The sequence below is a fragment of the Cololabis saira genome, chromosome 8, assembly GCF_033807715.1.
Source record: "Cololabis saira isolate AMF1-May2022 chromosome 8, fColSai1.1, whole genome shotgun sequence".
Classification (NCBI taxonomy): Eukaryota; Metazoa; Chordata; class Actinopteri; order Beloniformes; family Belonidae; genus Cololabis; species Cololabis saira.
This window is the reverse complement of record NC_084594.1, coordinates 41,177,246-41,199,451: the sequence shown is the minus strand read 5'-3', so window position 1 is coordinate 41,199,451 and position 22,206 is coordinate 41,177,246. Positions and strand designations below refer to the sequence as shown.

At 42.2% G+C, this 22,206-nt stretch overlaps 1 protein-coding gene across 2 annotated transcripts; it reads left to right on the top strand.

Annotated features, from left to right (window-relative positions):
- The first annotated feature begins 1,322 nt into the window (after positions 1-1,322).
- LOC133448968 (ubiquitin-conjugating enzyme E2 variant 1-like) lies at positions 1,323-16,200 on the top strand. Of its 2 annotated transcripts, XM_061728006.1 has the most exons (5): positions 1,323-1,395; positions 4,279-4,427; positions 9,367-9,492; positions 14,998-15,129; positions 15,174-16,200. In XM_061728006.1, exons 1-5 carry the CDS (start codon positions 1,374-1,376, stop codon positions 15,186-15,188), a joined length of 444 nt encoding a protein of 147 aa, XP_061583990.1. In that variant the 5' UTR covers positions 1,323-1,373; the 3' UTR covers positions 15,189-16,200. The 2 variants fall into 2 exon arrangements, with proteins under 2 accessions (XP_061583990.1, XP_061583989.1); XM_061728005.1 differs by having other exon boundaries at positions 14,998-16,200.
- Positions 16,201-22,206: the final 6,006 nt, after the last annotated feature.

Below are 22,206 nucleotides of genomic sequence, written 5' to 3'. Positions count from 1 at the left end.
ACACCCTCAATATTGTCTTCAACAGTTTCTAAATAATATTTTTGTATCATTCATCATAATAATAAATACATTTGGTACTTTATTTTATATTATTTTATTTTATTATGGAGGTTAAATGCACCACATTTATTTAAGATAAGAGCAGAATCACCTTTAGCAGCAGTAACTTGCATCCATCCATCCACCCATCCATCCATCCATCCATCCATGCATCCATCCATCCATCCATCCATCCACGCATCCATCCATCCATCCATCCATCCATCCATCCATCCATCCATCCATCCATCCATCCATCCATCCATCCATCCATCCATCCATCCATCCATCATCCATCCATCCATCCATCCATCCATCCATCCATCCATCCATCCATCCATCCATCCATCCATCCATCCATCCATCCATCCATCCATCCATCCATCCTCCATCCATCCATCCATCCATCCATCCATTACAAGTTGTAATTTACAACTTGTAATACGCTATATCCAGTACTGGAGTTGAGGGGGGATGAGGGGGGATGGCATCCCCCCTGAAATAAAAACGGTCAAAATCATCCCCCCCTGTAAAACTGCCATCCCTCCTTTCCATCCCTTATGTCATTTCATCAATGAATGTGGTTTTACTGCTATTTCAACATTTAGAGTCATCACCAGAAAAATAACACCAGAAAAATAACTTATTTGACAATTTTAACCTGTTTCAAGTAAATTTTCACTTGAAATAAGTAGGAAAATCTGCCAGTGGAACAAGATTTATCTTCTCATTACAAGCAAAAAAATCTTGTTCCACTGAGTAGATTTTTCTACTTATTTCAAGTGAAAATCTACTTGAAACAGGTGAAAATTGTTGTTTTTTCCAGTGATGAGTCTTGTTTTAAGTGTAATAAGATTTTTTTTACTAAAATGAGACATTTCAACTAGAAATAAGACAAATATTCTTGTTAAGATTTTGAGTTTTTGCAGTGATCCATTTTACTTATCCTGTGAAGGACAGAGTCATATTGATAAGTTCAGTGTTCTTTATTGTTGTGTTTTGATGTATTTGATGTAAGCCCAGTGGATATTTAAAGCTTACAGAAGGCTGCATTAACTGCTGCTATGTCATTCCTGCAGTATTTCTGCAGGTGTTTTGGTCAGTGCTATTATTTGTAATATATTATATTATTTGTAATCAGCACAAATTATCTGTCCCCATATGATAAAATCCACCATCCCCCCTGATTTTTTTTACAACTCGAGTACTGGATGTAATACGCTATATTAATAAATAAAACTGAATTGAATCGAAGCTCCCAGCCAGGCGTGAGCGGCCGCGGGGACGCGCAGAGGGGAGGAACGTGCGCGCCCCCGCAGCCTGACGTAACAAAGATGGCGGGCGCCGTCAGAACAGGTAATTCCTCTCTCCCAACACTTTCATTAGCGTGTTCTCAGCGGTGTGCCTCATGGGTTACGATTTCCAGGACATCACAATAGCTGCCCGGCTCTTTGGCGGCTCTTGCGAAGTCGAATACGCCATGTTTGTCGGTGTTCTGCGACTTTGACCGGCTGAAATGTGCGGGCTAGTGCAGCAGCTAGTCTGGCCCTGGGCTGCGGAGGCGGATGCTGCACATGTCTCTAACTAATACACACATTCACAACCTTCACATACCAAATCAACACTTTTCAAGCAATCTCGGAGGCTAATTGTCCTGGGGTTCTTTAAATGTAACAGTGACTTTAATAACAATGCTCTTAAATCACCGTAGTCTTGAGCAGAGCAGGGAGCAGTAACATGGTTGAGTCTTGAGGAAGTGGAGAAGTTGTTGCTGTTTGGTGTTCCAGCTGTTTCTGATCAGGTCAGGAAAGTCCCCTGAACTCTCACTTACGTTTCTGCTGCACTCTTTCAGGCAGTACTCGAGTTGTAAAAAAGAAATCGGGGGGGTGGTGGATTTTATCATATGGGGTCAGATAATTTGTGCTGATTACAAATAATATATTACAAATAATAGCAGTGACCAAAACAGCTGCAGAAATACTGCAGAAATGACATAGCAGCAGTTAAATGCAGCCTTCTGTAAGCTTTAAATATCCACTGGGCTTACATCAAATAAATCAAAACACAACAATAAAAAACACTTTTCTGAACTTATCAATATGACTCTGTCCTTCACAGGATAAGTAAAATGGATCGCTGCAAAAACTCAAAATCTTAACAAGAATATTTGTCTTATTTCTAGTTAAAATGTCTCATTTTAGTAAAGAAAATCTCATTACACTTAAAACAAGACTCATCACTGGAAAAAACAACAATTTTCACCTGTTTCAAGTAGATTTTCACTTAAAATAAGTAGAAAAATCTGCCAGTGGAACAAGATTTTTTTGCTTGTAATAAGAAGATAAATCTTGTCCCACTGGCAGATTTTTCTACTTATTTCAAGTGAAAATTTACTTGAAACAGGTGAAAATTGTCAAATAAATTATTTTTCTGGTGTTATTTTTCTGGTGATGACTCTAAATGTTGAAATAGCAGTAAAACCACGTTCATTGATGAAATGACATAAGGGATGGAAAGGGGGGATGATTTGGACCGTTTTTATTTCAGGAGGGATGCCATCCCCCCTCATCCCCCCTCAACTCCAGTACTGCTTTCAGGCGATTTAAATGTATGTTTACATGTATGTTTACATTACCTCTAATGAAACCAGAAATGACCTAGAATGCTTTATTAATAAAGGGGAGGGAACTTGGTCCCTCAGTGCTGCAACAGTAAAGTGCACAATAAGACAATGATGGTACAGTTGACAGCAGAGATCTTACTAGTTGGATGTCCTCAACTCTAATGAAAACCAATGATTTTGGTGCAAAAAAGCAAATCAAATTCTGTAAAATGCTAAGATTGTCTGAAGTGTTCAAGAGCAGAAATATGGAAATATGAGTAACTGTCATTGGAAAAAGAAATATGACAGTAAGTCCTAAAAATACTTCCATCCATTCTCCACTGCTCATCCGTTCCCGGGTCGCGGGGGCAGCAGTCTCAGCAGAGACGACCAGACTTCCTTCACCCCAGACACTTCCTCCAGCTCTTCCGGGGAGAGTCCGAGACGTTCCCAGGCAGAGAGACATAGCCTCTCCAGCGTGTCCTGGGTCTTCCCCGGGGTCTCCTCCGAGTGGGACATGCCTGGAACACCTCCCTAGGGAGGAGGGACATGCCTGGAACACCTCCCTAGGGAGGAGGGACATGCCTGGAACACCTCCCTAGGGAGAAGGGACATGCCTGGAACACCTCCCTAGGGAGGATCCAGGAGGACCCGGTACAGATGTCCAAGCCACCTCAGCTGACTCCTCTCAATGTGAAGGAGCAGCGGCTCGACTCCGAGCTCCTCACAAGTGACGGAGCTTCTCACCCTATCTCTAATGGAAAAATACTTCCATACAGTAATAAAGTGCTCATATAAGCTCATATAAGTGTAATTATGGCGCTTTTACACTAGTACCTACTAGACTTGCCACGCCTCGCCCTCGTTTCTTTTCAATACCTAGATCAGAAGTAGGCGGGGTTGGAGCGAAGCTGCTGTGACGTACTCGATGTGCGACACAAACGAAGAAGACCCTCTCCGGCTATTGTGGTCCTTCACTGCACGATAATCGCTTTTTAACTTTTTCAGTTTGCCTCGGCACTGCTGAAAAGTCCGTTTTGTAGCCTTGAGCAGACATGGACCAAGAAAACTTCTGGTATATTTTTTCATTCCTCGTGGCCCCATCTAGCTCTCTGGATATTTTCCTCAGCCACCAGGTTTAAGAAGGTCTCCACCTCGGAATTTGACCACGGAGCAGATTTCTGTGCTGCCATTGTTCTTCGAAAAAAAAAAAAAAAAAGAAACGGAACAAGAAACCGCGAGTCGCTCTTGAAATGATGTCACATCCTGACTCAGACGTCTGACTCCAACCCGCCGACCAATCAGTGGCCTGTCGTGTGATGATGTCAGATACAGCCGACTCAGCAGCTTAGAACCTCGGCAGAATAGATACAGAAAAGTATCTACTCGGCACGTTAGACCCCTAGTGGAAAAGCGCCAAACCGAGTAGAGGCGAGTCGAGTCGGGCTGAGTAGGTACTAGTGGAAAAGCGCCATTAGATGGTTATTCAAGATACATCACAGGAAAACATACCTCAAAGGTGTTTTATCTTGTATTCATGCAAAAAAATGTGTCTAATATGGATTATTTTGATGTAATTAATTAATTAATTTTGTTTTTCTTTTCTTCTGTTTTTTGTTGAATTGATTGTTTTGAAGGTATCGTCGTTCCTCGCAGCTTTCGGCTGCTGGAGGAGCTGGAAGAAGGGCAGAAAGGAGGTGGAGATGGAACGGTGAGCTGGGGCCTGGCGGATGACGATGACATGATGCTGACTCACTGGAACGGCATGATCATCGGCCCCGCCAAGGTGAGCGCCCGCCAGGGGGTCTACAACACCGTAACACCTCCGAGTCTTCAGCAGGCCAACAGGCCATCCCACTTTCAGTCATTCACCATGGCAACACGGGCCGCATCGCTCAACAGTTGCAAGTGGAACTTGGTGAAAGGTTTTTGTCCGACTCCCCGAGGGGAGGAGTGTCAGCTTAATGAGAGCAGTATTTTGTTGTAGTTTATTATCCAGTCAGCGAGACTGCTGGCTGGAAAGGGCAGCTGTCTCACAACTGTCTGCTGTCGCACTTCATTAGGCAGACCAGATTAGATTTCCTTATTGGGGACATTTCCGACTGCTGTAATAAACGGCCACACAATTTTTTATTTATTTTGGTCATAATGTTATAGTTGCTTAGTGTATTTATACACAGGGTAGGGTTTGAAGTGTGTTTTTGAGAATACATGAACGACAGAACAGCTGTAATATAGTTTCTAAAAGCTAATTAGAGGTTGTTTTTTTACAGCATTGTCATACCGCAGCTGGAGCTCATTCATCTGAGTTAAGCTGAACTGTGAAAGTATGCAGTTTACTCAGAGCTGGATCCTTCACATGTTGCCACTCCCTCAGACGTGCAAACGAAGCCCAGAGGCAATTCCCATCGTTCTTCCTTTTTTCTTTTTACCTGACCACTCAATAGTATTGTTATGGCGCTTTTACACTCGTACCTACTCAGCCCGACTCGACTCGCCCTCGTTTCTTTTCAATACCCAGATCAGAAGTAGGAGGTTGGAGAAGCTGCTGTGACGTATTTGATTGTGTGATCTAAACGAAGAAGACAGCAACACTAAAGATGTAGAACCTGGAGGAGATGATAGATGTGCTGCTGGATCTGTGGCTTGTGTTTGATATCAAGTTAAAAAATGAGAGTGAAAGAAGCTTCAAGTGGTAACGCTTTTTTTTTTTTTTGTTAGTTTGTCTCATCGCTGCTGAAAAGTCAGCTGGAGCCGTGAGCAGCTATGAAGTGACAGAGCTCCTCGTAGATCTGGTCGTTCCTTATCGCCCATCTAGATCCCTTTTTAGACCCTCCAGAAAAACGCGGGCTAAAATCATTGATTCTGCGGGCTAAAATCATTGACTCTGCAGTTTAAAATCATTGATTCTGCGGGCTAAAATCCTTGATTCCGCGGGCTAAAATCATTGATTCTGCGATTAAATGTGCAGGTTTTTTATGTGCTTTTATGCGGTGAAATTGCGGAATATGCGGGAAGTCGTGGAATATGCGGAAAGTTGCAAAATATGCAGGAAGTTGCGGATTCGGCGCTGAGCTCTTCCCTCTTAAATTCAGCGGGCTGTCTCGTCTGATCTAAGGTCGTAGGAGAAAAAAAAAGGAGAGCGCAGGTGGAGAGGAGAGGGGCGGTCGCAGCCCGGGGGCCGGCCGTCTCTCTCCCTCCAGCCCGCGGCTCAGTGCTCGGGTGATTGCCGGGCGCACCGGCGCAGCGAGGGGGACGAGACAGCTCCGTCACCCCACGCGTCCGCCGCCAAGATCCCCAAGTGGATGGGAGCATGCGTCCGCCTCCGCCGGCCCTCGCAGGCGCAGTGGTACGCGGTCAGCGCGGATCCAGAGTCCCCCGGCAGCCGCGGAGACAGCACTCTCTTTTTCCTCTCACCCCCGCGGGTGAGAGCTGCTGTTTGGGAGGTGGCGGTTTCTGCGAGGGGTGCGGAGGTCCCCGGGCGGGTCCCACACGTCGCGACCGGGCGTCCCGACATGTCACTCACAACACTCCCCCTTTTTCCAAACTTTATGCGAAAATGTGCGGCGATGATGCGGTGAAATCAAGCGAGCCCCGCATAATTCGCATATTCAGCGCGGACATATGCAATATTAACCCCAGTAAAAGTGAGTTTTCTGCACCAGACATTGAAATCCACGGAAGGTCTGTAAATCCACGGACAGCCGTGAAATCCGCGAAAATTTCCGCGATCACGGAATCACGGATTCCTGGAGGGTCTACCTTTTTAATTCTCTCCTCAGCACCAGGTTTATGAATATCTGCACCTCAGAGTTGGATCATGAAACAGACTTTTGCTGCCATTGATGTTGAATAAAATGAATGAGAATCCGCTGTCAGAGTCGCTCTTTCACTGATGTCACATCCTGACTCAGACGTCTGACTCCAACCCCCCGACCAATCAGTGGCCTGTAGTGTGATGATGTCAGATACAGCCGACTCAGCTGCTTAGAACCTCGGCAGAGTAGATACAGAAAAGTATCTACTCAACCCCTAGTGGAAAAGCGCAATGTCGAGTCGGGCTGAGTAGGTACTAGTGGAAAAGCGCCATTTTTTTGTAGACTTTTTTTTGTTAGGCAGTGCAGCTAAACTTTATAATTATTTTAATTAGCAATCCTTTAAAGTCAAGGTCAACTTTATTTATATAGCACATTTAAAAACAACAAAGTTGACCAGAGAGCTTTACAATCAAACAAAAATCCTTTAATACCTTTTTAAAAGCAAGAAGATATAATAAAAACCCTTTTAAGAAACAATAAAATAAAAATAGCAGTACAGTCCAACAACTGTCCGTGTCCTACTCTACTCAGAACTGCAAGCCAAAGATAAGACATGTTTATAACATTAACTTGAACATATTGAAAGTCTGAGCATCGTGAATGTGAAAAGGGAAGCTGTTCCACGGCTTTGGAGCTCGAGCACCTCTACGCTTTAACCTTGATGGTGTAAAGTCTTGGAGCAACTGGTTGTCTGACCGCAGTCCCCTCACTAGTGCATGGATGTGCAGCAATTCTGACAGATGAGGGTGCCAATCACTTTCTCAATTAACATGATGATTGTACCTTAATCACTGGAATTAGCACATGTATGGCCCAAAGAAGTCTCCTTATTTCATCAGAAGAATGACGGTGTAAAGGCCTTGACACACCAAGCCGAAAATCGGCCGTCGGGCCGTCGATGAGCGTCGGTGTGCGTCTGTCGGCCTAGTTTCCCCGGTGTGTCCCGCACGTCGCCACAGGTCGGCCTCCCGTCGGGACCTTTTCAGCCGATTCGACATGTCGAATCGGCGTCTGGCCGTCGGTCACCGGCTAACTCTGTGATTGGCTGTTCCCAGAATTTCCCAGAATGCTTTTCGTCGCCATTTGCAGACTGAATTAAAAAAAAAACATGACAGACATTTCTTATGAATAAAATCAATGTTTTGAGTTAGTTTCTGCATAAAAATGTGTTTTGATTACATTTCTAGCAAGAAATAAATATTTTACTTTCATAATATTCACTCAGTGAATGTACATAATCACTTGCTTGTCTTTTTCAAACCGCGCCAGAATAAAGGCTGATTTATGGTTCTTCGTTACACCAACGCAAAGATTACGGCGTAGGTTACACGGCGACGCACACCGTACGCCGTACCCTACGCCGTAGGCTCTGTGTCGATTTAACGCGGAACCATAAATCCTTTTCTACAACACACAATTCTTTGACAGTATTGTGTGTTTTAGTGTGTTTCTGCAGTATTGTTTGTTCCTACTTCAGGAAGTTTAAAGTGAAACTGACGGGAGGTTTAACTGCAGGCTTCAGTTTGAGGTTCCCCGTCAGCCTGGGAGTCCGCTGCTCGCCACTGGAGATGCTCCAGTAACGTTTTTCTTACCCATCCCTGGGATTTAGGGATCAGTCAATGTTACTTACTGATCCAATACCCTTTTTTCTTTCATTTCTTTCAATCGCACCATTTAACAGGTATTTATGAAATAAAGAAACGCATTAATTCAACTTAAATTGCAGTCACAAATATGCCAAATCAAAAGGCATTTGTATTCTGACATTGGAACCTGTTGACGGTACAAACATCTGGCTGCTTTTATCAGCTGAAGTAAACATGTCCGGTGTTGAGACCTCAGTCTGACCTGGGAAACTGCTCTGCTACCTCAATAAACGAACTGGGATTGTTTTTCATAAAAGTTAATTGTGTTATTTGCAGCGATACTAACGATAATATTTCTGGTATCGGTGCCGGAACAGCTCCACATGGCAGCTACTGGGCTCTGGCTGATCATTAGACGTTAACTGGTTATTTCCTTATTGCAGCTTTGCCTCCGGTTCAGTGAAACTCACCTGCACAGGTGAGGGGAAAAAGGAAAATTAACGTTGGTATTATTCAACCATGAATTGGAGACGGAGGAGTAACTAAAATAAAACACCACCACATATAAAACCGGCAACATAATGTGAAGAAGACGCGTCTCTGTCCTGAACTGGAGGTTAAATGGTTGTAAAATACAAACGTATACACCGATGGACAAGTAACTGGATATTTTCCCAGCAGCCAGCACTTACAGATAACTGTGTTGTATTTTCTCCACATTACTGTTTACTGAAGCGTACTCTTAAATTAAATACTTACCTGCTGTTTTCTACTGCCCTTACTTTTAAACAGTTCTTATAATTTTATTTCATTTTATTTGTTATTTAAGGGTACTCTTAAATTAAATACTTATGATTTTTGAAAACCGCACAAAGTTATGGATAAGCCCTGAATGCAGCCATTGTGACGTAGAATTGTCAAATTGGTTTAATTCACTGCACGAATCTGCACAGATTACTTTTGTAATACTGTATTTGACCCGGTCTTTGTACGTTTTGACCGTATAGAAACATAATTCTTGCCATTGTAAGAATGAGATGTACCTGCTGTACTCTACTGCCCTTACTTTTTAACAACTTGTGCTTTTTATTATTTTACCTCTTTTCTTATCATTTTATTTCATTTTATTTGTTATTTACTGTTTAATTGTGTCTTGCCGCTTTTAATGTTTATGTAAAGCACTTTGAATGACCTTGTGTTGAATTGTGCTATATAAATAAACTTTCTCAAGCAGCACATGTTCCTCACTGGTCAACAGCTAAGACCGCTGCAGTGTTCAGTGGTCGTTGGAGCTCATCTCTTGTCTCCTCTCTTATTTCAGACTGTTTATGAGGGCAGGATATACAGTCTGAAAATAGACTGTGGGTCCAAATACCCGGAGCACCCGCCTCACGTCCGCTTTGTGAACAAGATCAACCTGAGTGGTGTCAACAGTTCAAATGGGCTGGTAAGTGTAAAGAGTTGCTGTATTTACTGCTCAGCTGTCATGCAGGGCGTCAGTAGCTACGAGAACCAGCACAACGCTGGCTGCTGAGACTCGTCTGGCTCCTGCTGGACGGCCACATCACGTGTTGGACCGCTTTATCAAAAAGCTGCGTTCAGGTCTAGGGGTGGGACAATACGGGTAACTCACGATTCAATACTGTGGCGATATGTGGCCCACGATAACGATAATATCACGATATCTACGATATTCGATATATTGTAAGAAATTTCATCAACGATATATCACGATATAAGGAAAACGTCTGTAGTTATGCATTTATTCAATGCCAAAACTTCATACAATGTACAAATAAAGTGAATTTGTATATTTCCTCACTGCCTCCTAGGCTTGTAAATGTAAACTCTGTACAGCTGGACAAATTGAAGTGCATGAACAATAGTGCGATGACAACCGCGTAAATCCATTATGTGTGTTGTAATACAATATCGATATTTGCCGTCAGTTTATCGATTATTTATTGCGACAGAGAGCACAACAATATATTACAATATCGATTTTTTTTTTTCCTTCCCCTCCCTCCGCACTATTCAGGTCTGTTTCCACTCATTTTTTCAACAGCAACATGGCTACAAAATGCACTTGAGGCCCTGCCAGGCCAAAAAACAAATATACTTTAGCATAATAAATTTAAGCATACTTACTATACTTCATAAGCACATAATTATTGTACTCAAAGTGTGTTATTTTCGAGTACTAAAAATGTACTTTATATACTAATGATATATCATTAGTGGTACTTAAGACATACTTAAATACACTGTACTATTTTGAGACAATTTTCTCTACAAATACTGTAATTTTTTTAATTATTTTTTTGTATTTTATTTTAAAAGATTGAAGAGAAAGGGTCCGCTAAAGAAATTAACTGTTATTGTGCATTCTTTTAAACTGATCTAAGCACACTAAAAGAAAAGGCTACATACTGATGAATTTGTTCTGGTTTATAGTGTACTTATGAACAATACACTAATTTACCACTGAAGTAGTTTTTAATTATTAATACACTTATTTTAAGTGCACTTTAACACTGCTATGCTAACAATAGGAAAAAAGTGTTATAAAAGTAAACTTATAAAAAGGGTGCTAAAAGTGCACTTAAAGGTATTCTCTCTGATGTGGAAGAGCTAGCAAGAATTTTGAAAGAGGCACCGCTAAGCCCCGCCCATTCGGTCCGAATGATACGGATTGGTCCAGGTCCAGGAAGGGAAAGTACCAATCAGATGCCTTCATTTTAAACCCTGCCCTGTCCCATGCGCGCACTCGCTTCCAGCTCCCCCCGTGTCCACTTCCCACGGGTCCTCCTGGGCTCACAGTGTCCCAGTGTCCCCCCCCTCCCTCCCCTCTGCCACGGAGCCCAGTAGTTATTTCCAGAGCGGCTCGGTCCCACTGTGTGTGACCGGGGAGCAGAGCCGTTAGACCGGGCTGCTGCTGCTGCTGCAGGACTCTCTGCCCAGCAGCAGCTCCTGCAGGAGCAGCCCGCGGGGACACGAAGAGCCGCCGCAGCCGTGAAGAGCCGCCGCAGCGCCGGCTCGGAAGCTGTATGGGGGTCCGTGGGGATGGAGGCGTCTCCATCACAGCGAGAGCGGAGAGCGCCGGTGCGGCTGGCGGAGCGCTGCAGGCTCTGTTGCCACAGCTACGCCGTAGGGTACGCCGTAGGGTACGCTGTAGGCTACGGCGTAGCTGTGGCTCTAGAGCCTGCACGGCACCGCAGCGCTCCGCCAGCCGCACCGGCACTCGCCGGTGTGGAGACGCCGGTGGGCAGGATGCACGTTTGGGTGGGCACAGCCTCCCCCTGCCCCCCCTAAAACCGGCCTCGCTTACAGGTGAATGAGACATGGGGTAGTTTTGCTGTAAATGTGCTGTCCTTGCTAGCTCTCAGAAGTTGCATAGAATAACTTTAATAAGAGTAGATGCAAATACACTAAAATTAAACTTATAATAATAAATGAATATACTAATCAAACACTTATATATTTCGGTTTTAGTATATTTTATATTAATATGCTTAATATGAATTTAAGTTAGTACAAAGTAGTGTACTTTATCTAATTAAACTGAAGTACTACTGAGAGAATAATACATTTGTAATACATTTATAATACATATATATTTTTGGTTTACTTAATTTTCTGAAAGTACATTTGGACTTTATGTGTTAAAATTAAGTACATTTTGAGTACATTAAAGTATATAACTTTTTGTACCTGGGCTCTTATACTTGTTAAAGTGTTGAACTAAAGCCGGGCAGTCCGGCCGGGAGCGGCTGCTATCAGACCCTGCTGTAGACTGAATGGTGCTCTTGTTTGGCCGCTGTTTCAAACACTGGACACCGCCGCAAGCAGGATTTATAGCTGCTCTAAACTCTAAAATTAGATCTGCCAGCGGCGTTTATTAATGGAGATGCAAACACTCTTATCAAATTCAGTAAATAGGAGAGGCATTGTGTGAGTGCTACTTCACACACAGGTTTCTGACCAAAGGATCGGTTCCTCCGGTTAGCGGGAGGCCAGCTCGGAGCTGTTTATGTACAATGACATGGTTTAACTTCTTTATTGGATTTCCTGCATTTAACAAGACGAGTTGAAAAGTAGATTCCTTTTTTTTCTCGTTTATTTTTTTCTCTGCGGTTACGTTTACGATGCTGCGACTAGGGTTGTCACGATACCAAATTTCTGTTTCGATACCGATACCAATATCTATTTCGATACTTTTCGATACTTTTTGTAAAAAGGTGGAACACTATCAAATGTTAATATTTTCCTTTATTTTAAAGCAGACTTTGGGAACAATAACAACAATGAATAAAATAAATAATTGGCATGGTATAAGAAAATTCAAATATATTCTGGGAATCTAATCTTAAACTGTAAGCTATAATCAGCAATATTAAAATAATAAAAGGCTTGAAATATTTCAGTTGATTTGTAATGAATCCAGAATGTAAGACATTTTTTTTTTTTTTTTTTTTTTTTTAATTGCATTACAGAAAATGAACTTTATCACAATATTCTAATTTTCTGAGACAGAGGTAGGATAGGTTTAGATATTGTGGGCTAATGGAATGTTTTACCAAAGTGTGTTTCAATATGATAATAATTCATTGCCTTAATGGTTTATAATATATATTAAACATTAAATAATATTAAAATATAGAAAAATATATTTAAGTTATATACTAGTCTGTGGAATGTATTTTAAATATTTTAAGAATGTAATTTTACCTTTTTAATATTTTAAAAATTGCATTTATTAACCATGGACATGTTTTAACTCTGTATGTAGGCTGCTGTAAACCTATAGGTTTACTACGGGGCTGGGAGAGGCTCTGTACTTCTTTCATTGACATGACAGTGCAGTGAACTCGTGAACAAAGTTATCAGCTGTCGTTCTTGACTGAAGTCGTGGAACAAGTCCGCGTGGTTGTCCTTTAAACGTTTGGACAAGTTTGAAGTGTTGCCTCCTTTTGCGAGACACACTTTGTCGCACCGCTTGCACTGCGGTGCATCTGGTTCAGTGGCTCGCCCTTATTGCTCGGTTTGAACCCGAAATATTTCCACACCGTACTTCGGGCCCCCATTTTGTCCACAAGTACGGGCTTTTCTGCAGCTGCCATCTCTATTTATTTCAACTTTATTTCAACCCGCTCTGTCTGTCTAACACGCGACTTCTCGTTTCTCTCTTTTTTCCTCCGTCTAAACATGCGAGTGGGAGTGGCTCTGCTTCTGCTTCTGCAACTACGTCACACTCGCGGACCTCGCCGTGCTTAAAGAGACAGGCTCCAATTTACCAATTCGTTTGCATACAAAAAATATATAAAAGTACCGTTTGTTTTTAAAAGCTGGTATAGTACCGTTTTCAAAACTCTAGTACCGCGGTACTATACTGGTACCGGTATACCGTGCAACCCTAGCTGCGACAACCTTACAAAATCACATTACTATGAAGCTGTAGGTGCTTTGATAACTCAGGCCTCACCTTAAACTTAGAGAAAACTGTAACCATGTTTTTCACCAACAGGCGCATAATGAAAGATTGCCCAGACCAGTGTTTCCCAACCCTGGTCCTCGGGGCCCACTGTCCTGCATGTTTTAGATGTTTCCCTTCATCATCACACCTGATTCTAATTAATGGTCCTAATTAGCTTGTCATCAAGGTCTTGACACTTCTGTTGATGACACAGCCACTTGTATCACGGTGTGCTGAAGCAGGGAAACATCTAAAACATGCAGGACAGTGTACCTCGAGGACCAGGGTTGGGAAACACTGGCCCAGATGTTTCAGTAAATGGGCAAACAATAAACAATGTGGATAAATTCAAGTATTTGGGTGTAAAACCTGAATTAAGTTTCTGTGTTAAACCAACGCAGAGCCTACGCCGTCACTGTGAAGCCGTCATGAATCCTTCAGACTTCTCCGTCACTCCATTTCTCTGCGGTGCAGTACCCCCCCAGAGCGCTAGTTGATACTTTGTTTAGCTTCCGGCTTTTCTGGTCACAGTGAATCAAAGAGATAAGGACAACTATTGTGCAAAAAAACAAAACAACCCCCCAAAAAAAAAAATCCCACACACACACGAAGAAAAGACCGCTGAAAGTTCACGACTGCTTCACGAACCGGAACCGGAAATGCGTTGCTACCAAGCGAACCAATCACAGCCCTCTCGGTCTGCGTTGGATCTGCGTCGCCTCGACGCGTAGTTGCATTTTTTGGGAGGTGCACGTCAGTGACGGCGTAGGCTACGGAGAGACTCCCGCGTAGCCGCGTACCCTACGGTGGTGGTTTAACGCAGAATCGTAATTCAGCTTTTAACCTTGACCCAACTCTCAGCTTTAAAAAACTGAGAAACACACTGAAGTTTAATCTTGCTAACTTCAGATACATAAGGAATTCACTCACAGTTCAGGCCTCTATTATGTATCTGAATGCATTGATTATACCGCATTTTCTATATTGTATTACAAGCTGGTCTCAGTCAAATAAAACTTCTCTAAAACCACTTGAATCATTAAACAAAGGTGCCCTAAAAATCCATGATAAAAGGGGCAGCCTAGCTTTAAATTTTAGGCGCCAACATCTGACAGATCCCCTGCTCTGTTGAATCTGCTTCCATGTTTCTATTTATCTATTGTCTCTTTGCTTTGTTCTGCTCTTTTACTTATTTTTTCTTTTTCTATACTAATTTTTTCTTTTTCTATACTAATTTTTATGTACTATTCCATCAACCTGTCCACGGACTACAGGTGGAAAATAGCAAGCTGCTACAACCTGGAACAATGCATATTCTCTTCTACAAGATTAATGTCTTATTGTGCACTGTCCCCGTTTTGAAATAAATTACAAATTGATTATAGTATAGAGTTGTAACTTTAAGAGTAGTAACTGAGGAATAAACATGATGCAGTGTGATTGTGGACTAAAGTGCCAATCCTCCGGTTTTCCCTCCAGGTGGACATGAAGTCGGTGTCGGCGCTGTACCGATGGAAGAACTCGTACAACATCCGGACGGTGCTGCAGGAGCTGCGGCAGCACATGATGCTGAAAGAGAACAGCCGTCTTTCCCAGCCGCCCGAGGGCCAGGTGTTCAGCCACTGAGCCCCCGTCTCCCTCCTCTCTCTGGCCAGGTGTTCAGCCACTGAGCCCCGGCCGCCTCCAGCTCCCCGTCTCCCTCCTCTCTCTCTCTCTCTTCCCCTCCCTGTCTCTCCCTCTCTGCCGCTCCGTCACAGACACTCACTGACGCCGTGGCCGACACACACACACCCTCACAAAGCATCCTAGTCACACTTCTCAACCCTCTCAGCCACCGCGGCGTCCCAGACTCGACGCCCACTTCCTCCCGGGAGCCTTCCGTTGAACAGAGAAAGGGACCTGCACCCGATGTTCAGTCCTCCATTTATGGTGCAGACCAAACATAGAACAGGAGCACCGTACATCTTACTCATGTCTTTTTTTGTTCTTGTTGCTGTTTTTTTTTTTTTTATCAACTTTGTTCCGTATCCAGATTGTGAAATGATAAATTACCTGATGGAATGTACTACAGTAGTTGTGTGTGTTGTGGGGTCATGTAATGCTCGGGATGATCAGGACTTCATTTTCCATATATGATAAAAAGTATGTGCCACAAAGAAAAGAAAAAAGAGGATCTCTGCTTGGTTTCCCTGTCTGCATCGGTGTCAAATTTCCCAGCTTCTGCAATATCCCGATGATGTGAATTTCTGCTCGGGGGTCTCCGGGAACAACTTCTATAGATGCTTTATAAATACAGTTGAATGATTGATTCAAGGGGGCATTCCTTAAATCTAATGCATGACCAAAACAAAGGAAGAGGAAATGTATGTATCAGGAGGGCACTGCTGTCATGATTTGTCTTGTGTGCCATATGGTTCCTAGTGCTTTGTGATGATTGTTAGCAGGCAGTCCGAAGGGGCAGGGGGGTTCTGGGGCTAGAAGTGCTTTCTCTCTGCTATACGTCTGCGTGCTCGGCACCTTTTGCAGGACCGTAGTGGTCCGTGTGCCACAGGAGGAGCTGTGAATTATGTTTACTGTTTTTTGGTTTCTTGTACGAGTTTTTCTTTAGTGTCCGGGCTTCCCCCCGAGTGTAATCCATGGACTTGTCTGTTCTGTAACTCGGTGAATAACCACTGAACACACTGTGCGGCTCTGGATGTTTATTTTATATAAAGGGTTGAATCAGGACGATGGTGGCCTGTTGCATGGGTATTGTTTGAATTAAACATTATTACTTTTGCACGCAAACGGGTCGTCACTCTCTGCGCTGATCTCTGCACTGCCGTCCAAAGATGCAACACACTTTTTGCTAAAAGACAGGGAAAAAAAAAGTTCATGTTTTCTTTTTTTTATCAGTGTCTTTAAAGGAGCTTGAGGCTGTTATTTATGAAAAAAAATTGTATACGTTTTAATTTTTCTAGCAATAATGTCAGATGAAGCGTTCCAAACCAAAAAGAATGATTCCTCTAGTGTATCTCTCCGTTGCCTTGAACAGGCTGTGTGCTGCAAAATGTGCTGCAATTGTGGGGCCGAATTTCCCGCGCTGTCCTGCGGATGTGACGTCACATGACGCTGCATGTGCGTTCTCCCCGTTCTCCCGTGCTGGCTTCACTGTTGGCTGCAGTACCCCCGACGGCCGTCGTGGTGAAGGGTGGCGCTAGAGAGTCATTTCTTAAAAGGAGCCTCATGCTCATTTAATTTGTTTAAAAATGAAAATTAAGATTAAAAAAAAATTATAAAAAAATAATAACTAATGACCACTGTCATCCGAAGAACATTGTGGGCAGACAAGAAAAGTAAAAGTACGCCACCAAATGAGACTATATGTATACTGAAATGTGTGTGTATGTATGTATGTATGTATGTATATATATATATATATATATATATATATATATATATATATATATATATATATATATATATATATATATAGTCACAGAGGGAGGACAACAGGGAAGTCTATAGATAGATTTCATCTATAAGATAAACACTTATTACTCATAATCAGAGGTGGACAGAGTACTCGACCCCAGTACTTGAGTAAGAGTACAAATACTACTGGTCAAAACTTACTCCGTTACAAGTAAAAGTAGCTCAGTCAAAATATTACTCGAGTAAGAGTAGAAAAGTACTTGCTTTTAAAGGTACTTAAGTATCCAAAAGTAAATGCTTTTAAATTTACTTTAAGTAAAAGTAAGAGTAAGAGTAAATTTCTTATTTTCCACATCAGTAAATTACTATATTTTTTCTAAATTAATTTAAGGATCTTTTAACTCTTGTTTCTGGGAATTAACTCTTTGAAACCAGCTGCACTGATGTGCTGCTTTTAGAACCACAATGTTATATAAAACCTGCAGAAACACCAAAAACAAATCAAATGAATGGGATCATAAGAGGACAGCAGATGATGCAGAGTTTATTAACAATCATGAACTGAAACCAAATGAACCTGCACCATCCTATTGTCTTTTTGATTTTGTCTTTCTTCTCCTGACACAGGCCTGTGTCAGGAGAAGAAAGACAAAATCAAAAAGACAATAGGATGGTGCAGGTTCATTTGGATTCAGTTCATGATAGTAGCCATTGTTGCGGTCTTGACTTGACTTGTTGCGGCTCTGTCTTGACAAACGCAGGCTACTTTGGCGGTATCGTTTTGAGGAGGCTTGATGTATTTCCGCTTTACGTACATCCCAGTGGAGAGCGTGCACTGTGATAGGTCTCCTCCTTTGACAAAAACAGCTTGTGTCCAATAGGATTTTAGGGAAGAAGAAAAAAGAGCAGACCTGAAAGTAACAAGTACTTTTCAGCCTTCCTAGAAATTTACTCGAGTAAAAGTAAAAATATTTGTCTTGGAAATGTATTCAAGTAAGAGTAATAAGTACCAAAGAAATCTAATACTCAAGTAAAGTACAAATGCTCTGGATATGTACTTAAGTACAGTACTCAAGTAAATTTACTCCATTACTGTCCACCACTGCTCATAATTAGGGTTGCCAACCGCCCTTGAAAAACGGAATCGTCCCGTGTTTATAAACTAAAGTCTGCGTCACGTATTGAGCTGAAAAGGGACGCACTTTGTCCCGTATTACTGAGAGAGTCAAAAAATAGTCATAAAATGGCATTGAGCTGTTGAGTTCATAAGTTATTTTGTTCTGTTTTACTACAACTGTAGCTACAGTCATGGCCTTTGAGGCACAAATATGTTTAAAGTTTTCTACAGACTTTCTGTTTGCACTTTAGTTATTGCACTAAAAATGTGCACTGTTTTACAGAATGGATGTTTTGCTTGCTTTCTATTGTTTTATATTAATTTATACAATTTTAAGTTAAAGGAGCTTGAGGCAGGATTTATGAAAAAAGTTAAGTTTTCTAGTAATAATGTCAGATGAAGCGTTCCAAACCAAAAAGAATGATTCCTCTAGTGTATCTCTCCGTTGCCTTGAACAGGCTGTGTGCTGCAAAATGTGCTGCAATTGTGACCGGAATTTCCCGCGCTGGGCTGCGGATGTGACGTCACATGACGCTGCATGCACGTTCTCCCCGTTCTCCCGTGCTGGCTTCACTGTTGGCTGCAGTACCCCCGACGGCCGTCGTGGCGAAGGGTGGCGCTAGAGAGTCTCATTTCTTAAAAGCAGCCTCATGCTCCTTTAAGCAGGACAGGTTTCTGTTTAAGAAAGATACTTATTTTATTCCATTTATTTTGTATTAGGCTAAACTGAATTGCTGGATAATTTGTTTTCCATGTGTTCATGACATTCAAAAATATGCATCTAATTCAATTCAGGTTTGAGTCAAATAGTTAAAAAATCGTTTCACTCACAAAAAAATGGGCTAAAAAAATTCACCACGCCAGGAAGGGTGAAGGTAATCGGGTTGATTAGGTGTCCCTTATTTATTTTTCAGGGAGTTGGCGACCCTACTCATAATTGGTGTGTTGTGTGGAAACCAACGGTATAAGAAGTGAACAAGCCCTCTGGGTGGTTGAGGCCGTGCCTGCAGGGGCTGGTTCACTTCCTGATTCATCCAAAAACAGGCGGAGCGAACAAGCCTGGCAGCTGCTTGCAGCCACATACAAGCTCTGTAGCTCATGTAACCTGCGATGCAACCTGCAGCAAGCCTGCATCAGTTCTGATCAAATGTGTCCGTCCATCCATCCCTGTTGCAGATGTGACCTGCACCAGCTCGGCTGTGTGTGTGGCAATGCAAGCAGCATCAATTACTAGAGAAAACATCTGGGGCCTGTTTCACTAAGAGGTTCAACAAACTGAAAGTCAAAAAACTGAACTGAGTTAAGAAACTCTGTCACCGACTGTTAAAAAGCATCATCAGTGGAGCTCACATACCGTGATTCAGCCCTGGGGGGAAACGGTTGGAGATGAGGTTAACCACACAGGTAAATCAGAAGGGACCGGCTCAGTTGTTTTCACTTTAAAAACATTTCAGAGGAAGGAAAAAGTTAAATAGGGAAAATTATTGAAGATGGGAATACGGGTCGAGTCAATACATCCAGTAAATCCTAAAGGTAAATGTCTTTACTCAGGATAATAGTTATTTTAAACAATGATTTATTTGTGTTACTCATGTTAATTATTTGATGATGTAGCTACTGGAACATATACAACACGTGTAAAACAGACAGCTTCAAAATAATCAAAGCTAATAACACTAATGGCACTTTTCCACCAGCACCTACTCAACTCTACTTATCTCAACTCAGCCTGGTTTCTTTTCCACAACAATCCAGCACCCAGATCAGAAGTAGGAGGTTGGAGTGAAGCTGCTGTGACATATTCGATTGTGATCTAAACGAAGAAGACAACAACACTAAAGATGTAGAACCTGGAGGAGATGATAAATGTGCTGCTGGGTCTGTGACTTGTGTGCAATATCAAGTTAAAAAATGAGAGTGAAAGAAGCTTCAAGTGGCGCTTTTTAATTTTTTTTCTTTGTCTCGTCGCTGCTGAAAAGTCAGCTGGAGCCGTGAGCAGCTATGAAGTGACAGATCCTGGTGGATCTGGTCGTTCCTTATCGCCCGTCTAGATACCTTTTTAATTCTCTCCTCAGCACCAGGTTTATGAACATCTGCACCTCAGAGTTGGATCAGGAAACAGACGTCTGCTCTACAGTTGCTGGTTGAATAAAATGAACAAGAAGCCGCCATCAGTCGCTCCTTCTCTGATTTCCTCCTCCTGACTCAGACGTCTGACTCCAACCCCCCGACCAATCGGTGGCCTGTAGTGTGATGATGTCAGATACAGCCGACTCAGCCGCTTAGAACCTCGACAGAGTAGATACAGAAAAGTATCTACTCGGCACGTTAGACCCCTAGTGGAAAAGAACCAAACTGAGTGGAGTCGGGCTGAGTAGGTGCTGGTGGAAAAGCGCCATAATAACCGAGGTATTTGTGCGAAGGTGGGACATACTGTGGGGGATATTAATGATGGAGGCAAGATCGTGAAGGCAAAGAAAACAAAACAAAGCTTTGTCCTGGCTGGTTTGATTGTATTCACCTGTGTATTGATCTATTCGGATCGCCAATACACCTTCCTGACGGAAGTGATGCGTCATCCTTCAGACGTCTCCAAAACGTGAATTACAGGATCAGTTGTCTGATTACACTGAACTTCAGCTTCGTGAAGCCGAGGAAACAGGAAGTAACTTGGGGTCCAGTGACGTAAACCTGCTCTTGTCCGGGTCTAGTTTGGAGAGTCAGTTACCGCGGTAACAGACTCCGAGGACGAGTTGCCTCGGTTTCTGAAAGCGGCTCATGTGACCCGTCCTGCTCGGGGGGTTCAGGTTCAACATACTCAGAGTTTCAAGGTGGGATATTTCACAAATCCATCGTCAACAAGTTACTGAAATTATGATGATTTTTTAAAGAATCATCCAGAAGAGAAGTTTGTTGTTAATAGCTGGGGAAGGAAATGTTGGTGTAAATCGTCAGTGTAATACAAATGTTTTTTTGGTATATATATATATATATATATATATATATATATACATATACATACAATTTTAACTAAAAATCAAGGACCAAAAGGTGTAGACTGAAGCCTAAGCTTATGACGCCTACACTTTTCACAAAAAAAGTTAGCTTTTATAAACTAGTGTATTTAGGATTTAAAGAATGAAACAAACACGTAAATAAATGCATATAAGAAGTTGCCCGAGTATAAACAAAATAACTGTACACAAACATACAGCATATTCCACATGTTGTTACTAAATATCATTCCATACAGTATATATATAAGCACATACATACATATTCCTACACATATACATACACACAGTACATACACACATGCATACTGTATATATGTATACCGGTATATGTTTTTCTGCAACTGAACAGCTCCATGGAGGGATAATCGGACGCAGGGATCCCCCGGCACGTTCCAGTGCATCTGGTGCTGGAAACCCAAACTAGAAAGGGCTGCACTTCCTTTGAAAATACAGGGTTGGATGCTGAGATGCTGAATGAATGAGAGCTGAACACGGCTGAAAATGAAAGAAATGACCAAAGTCTGGTGGAGATGTAAAGATACTGGTCAAATGTGGAAGAAGAGAAAGGCGCTGAAGACAGGAAGAGGCACCGGAAAGAGGAATATTTGCTTAAGAGAAGATGGGCTTGAGACAGGAAGATAAGCTAAAAAACAGGCTGACTTGAAAAGAGGAAAAGAGTCCTGTACTTCCTGAAGAGAAGGATGACCGTTAAAGTAGATCCATTAAAAAGAAGAAGACGTCCTGAAGAGAAAATCAGCAGAAGAAAGGAAGCATGTGTTTCAGAGACACGGATTAGTGGAAGAATTAAGCCAAATCTTTTCCAGAACGTTCAAATTTTGCAGAATTTAGTAAGTGTCTGAAAGCCGTGAGAGAAGGACTGATACTGAATCAGACTTCATCTTAAACAAACTGGTGAAGTGGATAAAGATGGTGAAAAACATTTGAATTACTAAGGAACTTGAAATTATTTTCCATAAAGAAGAAGAGGAAGAAGAGGAGGTAGAGGGGGAATAAAGGGAAGGAGATAATGAAGCAGAATACTAGGAGGAAGAAGAGGAAGGGATGGTGGACAGAAATACACTTGAAGGAGGAAAGACTGACAGAAGCCCAAAGATTGAGAAATACAGACATGTAGAAATG

Bases quoted from the DNA above. Each gene is read 5' to 3' on its own strand.
- LOC133448968 (XM_061728006.1), top strand. From the start codon at position 1,374: ATGGCGGGCGCCGTCAGAACAG. The intron at 1,396-4,278 runs GTAATTCCTCTC...ATTGTTTTGAAG, and splicing joins GGCGGGCGCCGTCAGAACAG to GTATCGTCGTTCCTCGCAGC. The intron at 4,428-9,366 runs GTGAGCGCCCGC...CTCTTATTTCAG, and splicing joins TGATCATCGGCCCCGCCAAG to ACTGTTTATGAGGGCAGGAT.